The 12,153-nt window shown below is 45.3% G+C and overlaps 1 protein-coding gene across 3 annotated transcripts in view; it reads left to right on the forward strand.

Moving 5' to 3' along the window:
- Positions 1 to 12,153, forward strand: part of LOC111854418 (E3 ubiquitin-protein ligase HECW1) — an 82,441-nt gene that overhangs the window by 20,491 nt on the left and 49,797 nt on the right. For all 3 annotated transcript variants that reach the window (XM_072699832.1, XM_023832341.2, XM_023832342.2), the window contains exons 4-7: positions 374 to 689; positions 1,910 to 2,017; positions 5,940 to 6,034; positions 10,745 to 10,820. In XM_072699832.1, coding sequence (XP_072555933.1) covers positions 374 to 689; positions 1,910 to 2,017; positions 5,940 to 6,034; positions 10,745 to 10,820 — 595 coding nt within the window. The remainder of the gene's footprint in view (positions 1 to 373; positions 690 to 1,909; positions 2,018 to 5,939; positions 6,035 to 10,744; positions 10,821 to 12,153) is intronic.

Consider the following 12,153-nt stretch of genomic DNA (forward strand, 5'->3'; position numbering starts at 1 on the left):
TCATATCTTTCCTGTCTTATTGTCTCTGACTGTTTTATGTTACATTATATTATAACATTATGCCTAGTGTTAGATGTCTGGTTACCCATTATACAGAATGTATTCATTAAACAGGACAGTTATGTGTGTCTCCTGGGCTGCATCATTCATTATTTCATAGTTAGACCATGAGTAGCATGACATGTGAACACTGGTCCCATGACAGCTTATCATTTTGGGCCCCCAACTCAGACCAGTCCAATCATGTTCCAAATTTTTTAGGGCCCTGTCACTCAAGAATCACCGTGGAATCATCCTAACCCCCCCAGCGCTTTACGGCACCCCTGATTCCATTTTGCCTGACCTGCGATGCCTTCCCCGTGGTCTCTCCCAGAACTTGTACCAGAACAGGTTCCTGGGTCTGGCGGCTATGGCGTCGCCCACGCGGGGCTCCCAGAACCGGCGGCGCTGCAAGGAGCCGGCGCGGTACAGCTACAACGCCGAGCAGTACCACAACGGCGAGGCCCACGGCGGCGGGGCCGCCCTGCCGCGCTCCACCAGCGACGCCGACCTGGTGACCTGCGACAGCCGCTCCACCCTCACGGTCAGCAGCTCCGTCTGCACCATCGGCCAATCGCAGGACATCGTGCTCTGCTGGGACATCAAGGAGGAGGTGGATGCAGGCGACTGGATTGGCATGTACCTCATCGGTAAGCCAGCAGATCATGGCCGGCTTTGCAGCAGATTCACTTGAAAAGTAAGACCCCTGGGGGTGGATTAATGCGCAGGCTTAGGCTGTACTCTAGGGCCGTGGCAAAACCAGTATGAAAAATGGATCGGTTATTTAAATACTGGCTATATACTTATTGTCATTATCGTAAGTGCATTTGTTAGCTTACTAAAAATACCTTAATTTGTACTTGAGATCTCTGTTTTTTTGGTTAATTTGTATTTACCGGTAGCCAGAAGGACAAGAAGAGCAAGATTTTCTTTGCATACTAGAACTGCCTGTTTACTCTGTACACGACATACGTGGGAGTTTTCCTTACACAAAACTGTACTGAGGGAAAAAAGAAAAATGATTGGTTCAGAGAGATAACCAGTCAGATTGTAGAGGAGGCAGATTTAAGCAACTAGAGGAGGCAGGGCCAAGACATTGGATTGGTTGGTCCTGCTTCCTCTAGTCGCTTGGACCTACCTCTATCTCTCTCAACCAATCATTTTTCCTTCTGCCCTGTAAACATTTCTGTGTAAGTACAACTCCCACGAGCATATGACAATAAATTCTTGAATCTTGAAATCGCCAACACCTGTGCTGAGGAACCTAGGAACCTCAGATAAGTTAATCCGCCCCTGAAGATGCCACAGAAAAGGCATGAAAAAAACTACAGTGCATACATTATAGTAAACCTCCCCATCTTTAATCTATTTGGCTGTTCTCAAACAGATTAAGGTCAGTGCAGTTTTCCTCATTAGTGTACCTCTGTCTGGCTCATATCGTATGATTCGTTGGAGCCCTTTCCCCACCGCAGATTCAGCTTTGAGTCCATCCCCGCTGTTTCTGTGTGAACCGTTTGTAGCTAATGAGCATCCTTCCCGGTGGTAACGCCGCACTCCAGCAGCAGTGGTAATAGTCCGGGGTGAGAAGGAGCTTCCTTGATGTTCGGCATCTTCGAGTCGTTACTTATCTGGGCCTCAGCATGACAGCCGTTCTGCAGAAGACCTGGGTGTATTTCGGAGGCGTCTGCAGCATTAGTGCCTCTGAGTTTATTTTTCATATTAGCCACGGACTGTATTCCCTTTTTATCGCCAGGCTTTAATGTATTGAGTGTCTCCTCAAATGGAGAAACAAAAATAGACAATTAAAAGCACAAGGCAGACAGATGGGGGCTTTGAGTCAGTGTGTGTGTGTGTGTGTCCCGCTTTCCAGATGAGGTTCTGTCAGAGAACTTTCTGGACTACAAGAACCGCGGGGTGAACGGCTCCCACAGGGGCCAGATCGTGTGGAGGATCGATTCCTGCTCCTACTTCGCAGAGCGTAAGTGGTCACGTCACAGCTTGTGTGAAATCCCCGGTGCTGCATGGTTCTGGATTGTTAACATGCCATCTCTTGGCTGCTTTCTGTGCTTTACAGCGCAAAGTGAGGGTGAAATACTCAAAGGAGAGCGCTATAAAAACAGCCTTCAGGCTGAATCTAATGAAACTGACAGTCAGTCTAGTGTCCTCCACTCCTTTGTTCTGTGTTTTCACCTAAACACAGATCTGTCTGGTTCTAGCATCGATGATACCTAGCCACCTTTCAGCCATATTTAAATATGAAGTACGCCCTTGTGCAAATTAATTAAAACAAGTTGCAGACAGACTGAACGCAGTTAAGAAGCTAAGAGTATTAATTCATATTTATCACCTTGGGTCTGGATTTAGGACCTGGTGGATTGATAAAAAATGTATGGGAATAAGCCAGGATGGGGAGCCGATCCGGCACAGTCTCTGCCCGTTGGCTGTGCAGACTAGCAGATCCCCGGCCATTGCATGCATGTGTGTGTGACAACTTGTTTCAATTATTTTGCACAAGGGTGTGCTGTGTGTTTATATTCTAGAATATTTCCATGAGAGGGTGCAGTGGCTTTCTGGGCAGCCTGGTGACCTTACATTTCCAGGGTTGATGATGTTTGAAGTTCTCAATCTTCATGCAGATTTCCTGTGCAGTCCAAAGACGGATGTAGTGTGTGATTGTGCTGAGTGAGTGCCCTGTGATGGACTGGCACCCCATGCAGGCTATACCCTGTGTCTGTGCTCTGTGTAATGTGCTGCCTGCCATTAGCTACTGGAGTCCCCATGACCCTGACCAGCAAACGTGACTTGAGGTTCTGCGGGTTCCCTATGGATCCTCTGACCTCCATCCACCTTCCAAAAACATGAGGTTAAGTGAATTGATCTCTAAGCTGATCGTGATGTGTGACGGCGTGCCTTGCATTGGCCTGGCATCCTATCAGGGTGTGCCCTATGCTGCCTGGCATCCCATCCTGGCCGTACCCTATACTGCCTGGCATCCCATCCCAGGTGTGCCCTGCACTGGACTGACATCCCATCCCGAGTGTGCCGTATGCTGCCTAGCACCTCATCCCAGGTGTGCCCTGCACTGGACTGGCATCCCATCCCAGGTGTGCCCTGCACTGGACTGGCATCCCATCCTGGGTGTGCCCTGCACTGGACTGGCATCCCATCCTGGGTGTGCCCTGCACTGGACTGGCATCCCATCCTGGGTGTGCCCTAAGCTGCCTGGCATCCCATCCTGGGTGTGCCCTAAGCTGCCTGGCATCCCATCCTGGGTGTGCCCTAAGCTGCCTGGCATCCCATCCTGGGTGTGCCCTAAGCTGCCTGGCATCCCATCCTGGGCGTGCCCTAAGCTGCCTGGCATCCCATCCCGGGTGTGCCCTGTGCCGCCTGACATCCCATCCTGGGCATGCCCTAAGCTGCCTGGCATCCCATCCTGGGTGTGCCCTGCACTGGACTGACATCCCATCCTGGGTGTGCCCTGTGCCGCCTGGTACAGGCTCCAGACTCACCACGAGCGGTTCTGCTGCAGTGGAAATTGGGTTGATGGATCAAATATTATCTGTGACTTTAAATTTATGTTTCCTGGAATGTGATCTTTGGTTTGTTAATGTTCAGTTATTTAAATGTATTTATTTGATATGTTTTTTAATTACTATTTTATATGTATGAACGGTGTATCTCCCTAGCAATGGGTTGGTGCCCCATGCTCGATTATTAACTGCTTTGTGCCTGTGGCTTATTGAATTGGGTGAAGACCCCTGTAACCCTATGTATGAGAAGCAGGTATAGAAGATGGATGGATGGATATTTTGTTTCACAAAGTCATTTCAAATATATGTGACACGAGTAAGTTTTCATTTACACTTCAATGTGTGCTGGTATGTGTCCTGTGTGTCTGAAATAGCCTGAAATTAGTTCAGCCTCACCATGTGAATCAGCATGGCGATAGAATGAGAAACATTGCCCAAATTTCAGTGTGCGGTGCTCAGAAATACTACCTGTGATCCCAGCTCACCAGGCTGCTGGTATAGGTGACTGTCAGAAGCTGTAAAAGCTTCTCAGACTTTAATATTTTAGTTATATCCTGTTTAAAATCATTCCTTGTTTCTCTAGATGTGATGCGAAATGAATAAGCTCAGACCTAACAACAGATTCCCCCAAAAGTCTCCTTGCTTTCGATCCATGGAAACCCCAAAGCATGCTGGGTAGGGTAAAATTCTAACAGAGCCTCAGCCTTGAAAATGTACTAGAAGGATCTGAATTGTCCCTGTTTTTTTGGTCACATTTTCCAACGAGAGCTTAAATATATATTTGTGTAAGTATCGTGGCAAATCTGATTAACAAATTAAATTAACCTGACCCTCAGGATCTCTAGTTTACCTAAACTTTGTAAATTGCTGGGAATCTAGAGTGTCTTCAGCTAATATTGAAATAAATAATACTGTTCATCCACCCATCTCTTATGTGGTTATTCCCTGGAGGTTTGAAGCCTATTCCAGGCACCGTAGGGCACAAGACAGGGATATATCTTAGAGAGAATGCCAGTCTGTCACAGGGCACACACAGCCACATTACAGGTGATTCAGAGATGCCCGTGTGTCGAATGCAATAGCAGAGTTTACGGTACACTCTGAATAAATCATTAAACTTGGTCGAAGCTGTTTGCATGGAACATGTCTCCGGGAGTTTCGTGCGTAAGTGAGCTGTCTGGGGAGGACAATGGCATTTCTCTCAGACGGGTCCCCGTTTGTAATGTGACAGTGTGCCGGCTTTGGGTTATTCTGAGAGACGGAGAAACTGGAGCAGTCAGGATCGCAGCTTCCTTCAGCCTCCCCAGAACGGTTACATGTCTATTTTTGCAATTTCATGGGTTTTATTTAGCATATGGAGTTCACACTAGAATTCTGTACCAAAAACACCCACATCCCTATCAACAGGATCTATTCAGGATACGGATATTCATTTCTGTGATCCGGAAGCTGGCTTTATTTTTCACATCCACTGCAGAGGTTAGCATTCGCCAGCTGGAGCAATACAAAGTAATGAGTATTTTTTATTGGTCAGTGGTTTCTTTAAAGAAAAATTTATCCCTCCATTTTCTGTAATGACTTTTTCAATACAAGCTCGAGGCAAGCTTTGAGCATGGATGAGGAAATGCAGGGGACAGGACAGGGGACACCCCAGAAAGGAGGGCACACATACAGAACCACAGAGAGCTGCCTTCATCCCTAAATCACCGGTCTTTGGTCACTAAAAGGAGAACCCAAGAGAGGGTAGGAGAAAGCATTGAGCCCTGCAGCCCTAGAGATGTTAGCTTACAACACTGCCCTCTGTAATTGTCCACTGCCCAATGGCCCAGTAAAAGTCAGTCACCACACTTTATTCAGGTACAGTATATGTGTTACATATTAGTGCACATCTTTGTGTGTCCTCCTCCCATTGACTATAATTCTGTCTAGCACCCCTGGGTATAATGTGTCCTACTGTTAAAACTCCCTCTTCCAGCCTATAGGGACAATGCTCTCCAAGCACAGACTTTGTCCATTTAAAGCACTATAGAGGATGCTGGGAGACCGTTTATGACTTTTTCCACCCCTTTGCATTGGTTCTCTGTTTTAAGTTTAAGATTAAGATGGACATTATTGATCCCAGGGGGAAATTTTGGAATGTTCTTCCTTTCATAACCTGTAGGACTTGAACTTACTAGTTAATAGTAGTTCTCCCAAAGCAAGGACTATAGAGCACCCAAGACAACTGGCCTCTCCTGGGAAATTGCACTCCAGTCCTTTTCTGTGCTGTTGCGCCTTTGTCATTGAGAATGTTGTGTCACATCTTGGAAGAGAATCAGACACCTCTGGCTAAATCTGATTCTTCTTTCTCATGCACGTTTCTCCTGCCAGCGGAAACGAAGATCTGCTTTAAGTACTACCACGGGGTTAGCGGAGCACTGAGAGCGACCACACCCAGTGTGACGGTGAAGAACGTAGCCACGCCGGTGAGTATCACCGCCCCCCCCCCCCCCCCCCCCCCCCGGACATAACTTTCTGGAAGCCAAAGGCAGAACTGTCATCACTGTTTCATATTATTGAGAATGAACTGTGCATTCAGTGGAATACACCTGTTAAAACTGTCTAATGTTGAGATGAAAGGGGAAAATTTTTTGTTGGTAGCCGAGTGCTTTACTTAAAACACATTTTGGTTGGGTAATACGCAAGGACCTTGGCTTGTAATGAGAGAATTCCTTTCATTTTTTGTTCAAGCCCCAACTTTGTAACACTGTACTATTATATTTAAGTGTAAAATTCCATTTAACTAAAGTGTTTGCTAAGTGCATTGATTATGACATTAGTCAGTGGGAGGAAGTTCCTCATATATGGTCCTGAACCTTTTATGGGCCTTTTCTGAGGTGACTTGCAGACGAAGGCTATTGATTGGTGATCCCAGCTATCTGCAGCTAGCCAGCATGATTCCCAGAATTTTGGAGTTTAAACTTTGCTGGTGAAAGATTTACTTTTTCTGTCTAAGTGAATTGCTCCTTGTTTTTAGGTACTTGGTTTTGGGAGGTGTATTTTTTGTAGGTTTTTTAGGTTTCAGCCAGTTTCCCCCTGGTCGAAAATGTGGATCCTAGTGGGAGAGTTCCTCTGGGTCAGGGTTACCTTGCTGTATGATCTCATTGCTCCTAATCAGCTTATTCTAGGCTTAAAGTAAATGAGCTGTGAATTGCCTCTTCTTCTTTCAGTTCAGAACATAAGAGTGGAGGCCTACTGTGGAGAATAAAGTCTGGAAATGACTGGTGTGTAGTTTTGTAGTATCAGATTGCCCCTGGGAGGAATGTCAGGGCCATATTGACAGTGATGTGCTTTTTGCCCCGTCCACCTGGCTCAGTCCCAATTGGGATTCAAGTTCAACAAACAGAGACCACCTTCTTTTGGCCTATTAATGTCACTCTTAAGCGGATACCTAAGGCTCTTGTCTCTAACTGCTCAAGACTGGCTGTTTACCTCTAGTAGCTGACTAACATGTGTTTCCAGGGGTCAGCTCTGATTGGCTACCCCTGCTGTGTCTCAGTCAGCCAATATAGGAGATGTGTCAGCGGTTTGAGTTGCTGTTGCTTTTCAACGGTGAACGTGACACAAACATTCAATTTGTAATTTCAGCACAGAGGTTTAGACATTTTGTTTGTCTAAGTATTTAATTTTGCTCTTAAATTTTACCATGATTTGGTGGCATGGTGGCTTAATGGGTAGCTTTGTTGCCTCACACCTCTGGGGTTGTGGGTTTGAATCCTTACTCTGCTCTGAGTTTGGGGAATTTACATGTTCTCCTTGTATAATGTGGGTTCTCTCACTTCCTCCCACTGCTGAACAGCCCACTGTGTGTGTGTGTGTGTGTGTGTGTGTGCACGCACCCCATTATGAACTGGACTGCGCCCCAGACTGCCTAGAACAGGCTCCACCCCATTGACTCTGACCAAGTTAAGACATTCTTTTACTCTGAAGTGGCTGTATTTCAGATAACACGCATGGTTGGACATTTATAGGAGTCATATCTGGCAGTGTACATGTGAGCCTGTTTTGTCAACTCTATAACTACAAGTAGGTAAAGCTGGTATAAACGAGATGTTAATCAGTAAGAACTACACGACAAGAACTTTTGCGATTCAAGAACTTAACGTCGTGCTCCCCTCTATAGATGCTTAGTGCTTCTAGTCTGAGGTGATCACTACTATGATATTCCTGAGAGCCCACAACAAACAACCAAATAAATGAACGTAAGTGTGGCCTAACATGCTAACATCAGGGGAATGAGTGTGAATTAGAACAAATGGAACGTACCATGAGAATCGGGCCAGGGGGGTGGTGGTGGGGGTGAGGGGGGGGGGGGTATTTGGATTCTGATATTAGGTTCCATGTCCCCTGTGTAATAGACAAGCCTTAGGGTAAATCCTTAGCTCCGGGTGTTTTTCTGTATTTATAGTATATTTGTGCTTGCACTGCCTGAGCTCGAAGCCAATTTGTTAAATCTTAAGGTAGAATTTCAAATACCTTTGTTGGTTTTATATTGTGTTATCATAGAGCAATGGTTTTATACAGTTTCACCTTTTCGGGTGTTTCTCTTCCTCCCAGACAATAAGATATGCATCCAGATACTTGGATTACGATACGGCATAAAAAATACAGCTAAACATAAGGAACAGACATGCATCGATTCAACAGTCATTCTATACGATCTGATGAAAATATCATTCAGTTCAGATCTGATTGTATAAATTATAGATTTAACATGTTCTGAACTACCCTATTTTAGAAGGAACCATCTGAGACTGTAGGTAACTGAAGTCAGTCAGAACATCTTAACATGAAAAGATATTCCCTAAAATATGCAGTAATAGTACCAACACTGCATAAATTCATGACAGCTCTGTCAGTTTTTGGCCATTTTCCTTCTAAATTTGAATTGTTTTGAACTGATGTAATCACATCAGAGGCACTTTGACCAGATTTTTGAATCGATCTGTTTTTTTTGTCACTCAAATAATTATTCTAATGTTTTATCGGAATGTCACATAGCTATCAAAGACACACAAGCGCTAAGAACTCCCATTAATTGCCTATCTGTGTTGAATCGTTAACACGCATATTGCTTGTCAACAGGGGTATCTTGGCCCTGAGTGCACAGGAGCGTCTTTGACTGATTCTGTCTAGCCAGGTTAGGAGGGAAACTCCCACATCCTCCAGCTTCCCTGTCTTCCTAGGGCTTCCTCTACTGAACGACGGCCTGAGATGCTCCCGATGGGAAAGAGCTGCTTTGTTTTTATTTATCGCTTCTTTTTATTGAATTTCGTTGAGAAATATTGTGAAATATTACTAATCAGATAAAGATAAAAGAAACTTTATTGATCCCAGGGAGAAATTAAATATTTCACACCCGACAAAATAAATATAGTATAATAAATGAATAAATTGTAATGAATTACCATAATGAAATGCATCAGGAAAGTGAGTAACAGTATTATATATAAGCACAGATTGCGATTCTATGTGTGTCTTTTAATGTGTGTGTGTTCAAGGCCCCTGTCTGGCCGTCTCCAGTCTCGCCACATGACTTTTAGATCAGTGTGGAATCTGCACTGTTCTGCTTCAGAGCTTGGTGTATGGACATTGTCTTGTGTTCCCCCCCCCCCCCAAACAGGAATGGTACACTCCACAAGGGCTCCGTTTTTCCACTTTATCCAATAGGTTCCTCCTCTGTTGAGTGGATCATAAGTAATGAACTAGGGCCATGACACCTCCAGTGTTATTCAGATCAGTCTGATCACTTAATTATACCTGTTTGATTTTACTTCTGTGTTATTTAGGGGGTGTTGTGTATGGGGGAGGGACATTTTTGTGAGAAATGCCTTTTTTTTTCCTAAATAGCCATAATCCGTCAAATTAAAAATGTAAATTAAATGGAGAGATGGAAAAGCAATGTGTAAATGAGTCCATCTGTAAATTGGATTATGCAAGGAGAAAATTGTGCCACTATGTTGCATAAATGCCGCCGTTGTTGAAGAGGACCAGGCTGTTACTGAAAGGTCATCCTCCTTGATAAATCATGCCAGGCGCCACCTTAAGGACCACCTTAAGGACCACCTTAAGGAGTGTAATGCTTCATTGTCTGTGTTCTTGTCACTCCTGGGTTAAGAAACCTGTGTTCTGCGTGGACCACCCTTGCAGAATTAAATTTGAAGTGGTCTCTAGTTATGTGAAAATTAGCTGATAATAATACCATATTATTATCTGGTAAATAACAGCTCTTCCCTGAACGCACATCACTTTAAAATGTATTTATTTTCATTTATTTATTTCTTTCTTAAAACGCATAAATTAATGTTGTCAAAGGAAATCACAGAAGCATTTGTATCTCTGCGGTTTGCAGGAACATTACGCACAGTATGCACGTGTGCTGGGTCCTTTGGATACACTGTGTTTTGGCCCCTGCATTTAATCAGGAAGTTGTTTCAAAAGTGGAGATAGTTCAGTTTGCCCACCCACCAGGTCTTAAAGGTACAGGGATGCAGTGAGAGTGCTGAATTGAGAGTGTTCTGTCCAGGGCCAACCCCGCCCTTTTTGGGGCCCTAATCAAAATTTGAATAACCTACTTATCATTTGTCATCTTCCTTCCCATTCTGACAGGGTGACCAGATGGGGTGCCCCCTAGTGGCTGCTGGGCCCTTAGCAGCCTCATAGTTCGCTTATGCCTTGGGCCAGGCCTGGCTCAGTCACCCACTCCCTCTTGGATGCAGAATCCCCTGCAGGAATATCTGTGTTGAACATTCAGAAGAGAAGGCAAAGGTGGAGCTGCAACATAGTTTAGTTGTGCTGCCCTTCCTTTGGGGTCAGACTACAGAACTGGGTGGCGTACAAACTGAACGTTTTCCAGGTCAGCCTGCTCACGATGGATCAGAAACGGTATCCATCCTCTGGGAAGACCTCGCCCTCTTAGCCCATTCCTGGACAACCTATCGATAATGAGCCCCATGGATCGGGCCGTTAGCCAAGGCCCCAAGGTGCAGCGTTTGACGAAGATAATGGGTTTCATAAGTAGCCTGTCACAGGATGTGGGGGGCGGAGCAGAGTGGATGCGGCTGATTGGTCCGTCAGTGTCTCCTTTAGTCTCTCTCTCCCCTCCTGCCTCATCATGCCCTTTACGGCCCACGCAGGTGCTGAAGCCTGTCACCAGTGGGGACGTCCCGTCCAACCGCGGCAGCCGCAGACTCATCAGCTTCTCCCTGTCAGGTGAGCACCCATCCCGCCTGATTCTTCACACTTCCGTCGGGGTGTCCATCAAGGGCCTCCGTGAGGTTCCAGGTTGTGCCGCTACAAAGCTATTCCTCAGAGCAGAGGTGTGGAACTTAAGTAACTGGGGGGGGGGCAAGCCCTAGGGCAGGGGTGGGCAGTCTTATTCAGGTTTTTTCTGTAACTCCCTTATTGGATTTCTAATTAGAGGACTGATTGGCTGAAGAGTCCTCACACCTGGGTTTGAACAGCTGAGTTAAAGGTTATCCCAATAAATTGTCCTCTCCTGCGTTAGGGGATTTTCTAGCCATTGAAACCAGGGGGGCAGTGCTGAGGTCGGTAAAGGGGGGGTGCCAGGGCTGGACTTTGGGGTCCTCTGCAGCCCCATGGTAAATCTGGCTAAGCAGTTAGGGTTCTTGCATGATTACTTTTGCCGAGCGATATATTTCGCCAACTGATAGGGGGTGGGGGGGGGTTGGAATTTTGACCGCCCTCACATCAGCCCACCAGGAAATTGCCCGGTATGCCAGATGGCCAGTCCAGCCCTGGGGGATTGTACAATTAGTCACCTGGGAGTCTCATCGTATTTGCAAATTGCAAATTACTATAAAATAGCCGAATGATTTTTATTTTTTTTCTCAGGAAAACGATTGATTGCCAGGCAGGATTTTTTTAATGATTACAAAACAGGTCATGGGCCGGACCAAGCCCAAGGCTGATATTTTGAGACCGTTGCCTTACAGGCTGTTCTGTGTCTATGGTTGCCCTGTGCTTACTGCTGTTTGTATAGTTTCTGTGCGTATGCTACGTTTCTGAGACGATGTAGGTCAAGGAGATGAAAAGGAATGAGCAGTGATGATTTACTTTGGTCTTTTCAAGGCAAAAAAAGCAAGATCTGCCCATTTTTATTTGTTATGCAGTTTATTTCATCATCCATCGTTCTGGAACTATCTATTTTGTTTTTTTGTAGCTCCCAGTTTGCATCGGTGAATCAGTGATGAGAGACCTATATAAAAATAATTTTTGACTTTAAGATTATGCCATGAAAATGTTTCCTACTAAGTTTACAGCTATTAATTTAAGGGAATGGTTAAACCCATACAGCGTTATCTGTTGCTGGAGGCGTATGAAATGGACGCTAATGGCTTCAGAAAGGCATCTGAAAAGCATTAGGATGGCAATAGGTGATGTGGAGATTTAATCGGTGTCACATCAACATTGAATGCGGCTGCAGGCTTTTCTCTGCTTCTTGGGTTTAAGTTGTGCTTTTTGTTGTGCTCTGTTTCTAAGGCAGTGTCGTATCGTTACCATGGTATTCTCCCTGGGGGGGGGG

Source organism: Paramormyrops kingsleyae, chromosome 15 (genome assembly GCF_048594095.1).
Source record: "Paramormyrops kingsleyae isolate MSU_618 chromosome 15, PKINGS_0.4, whole genome shotgun sequence".
Classification (NCBI taxonomy): Eukaryota; Metazoa; Chordata; class Actinopteri; order Osteoglossiformes; family Mormyridae; genus Paramormyrops; species Paramormyrops kingsleyae.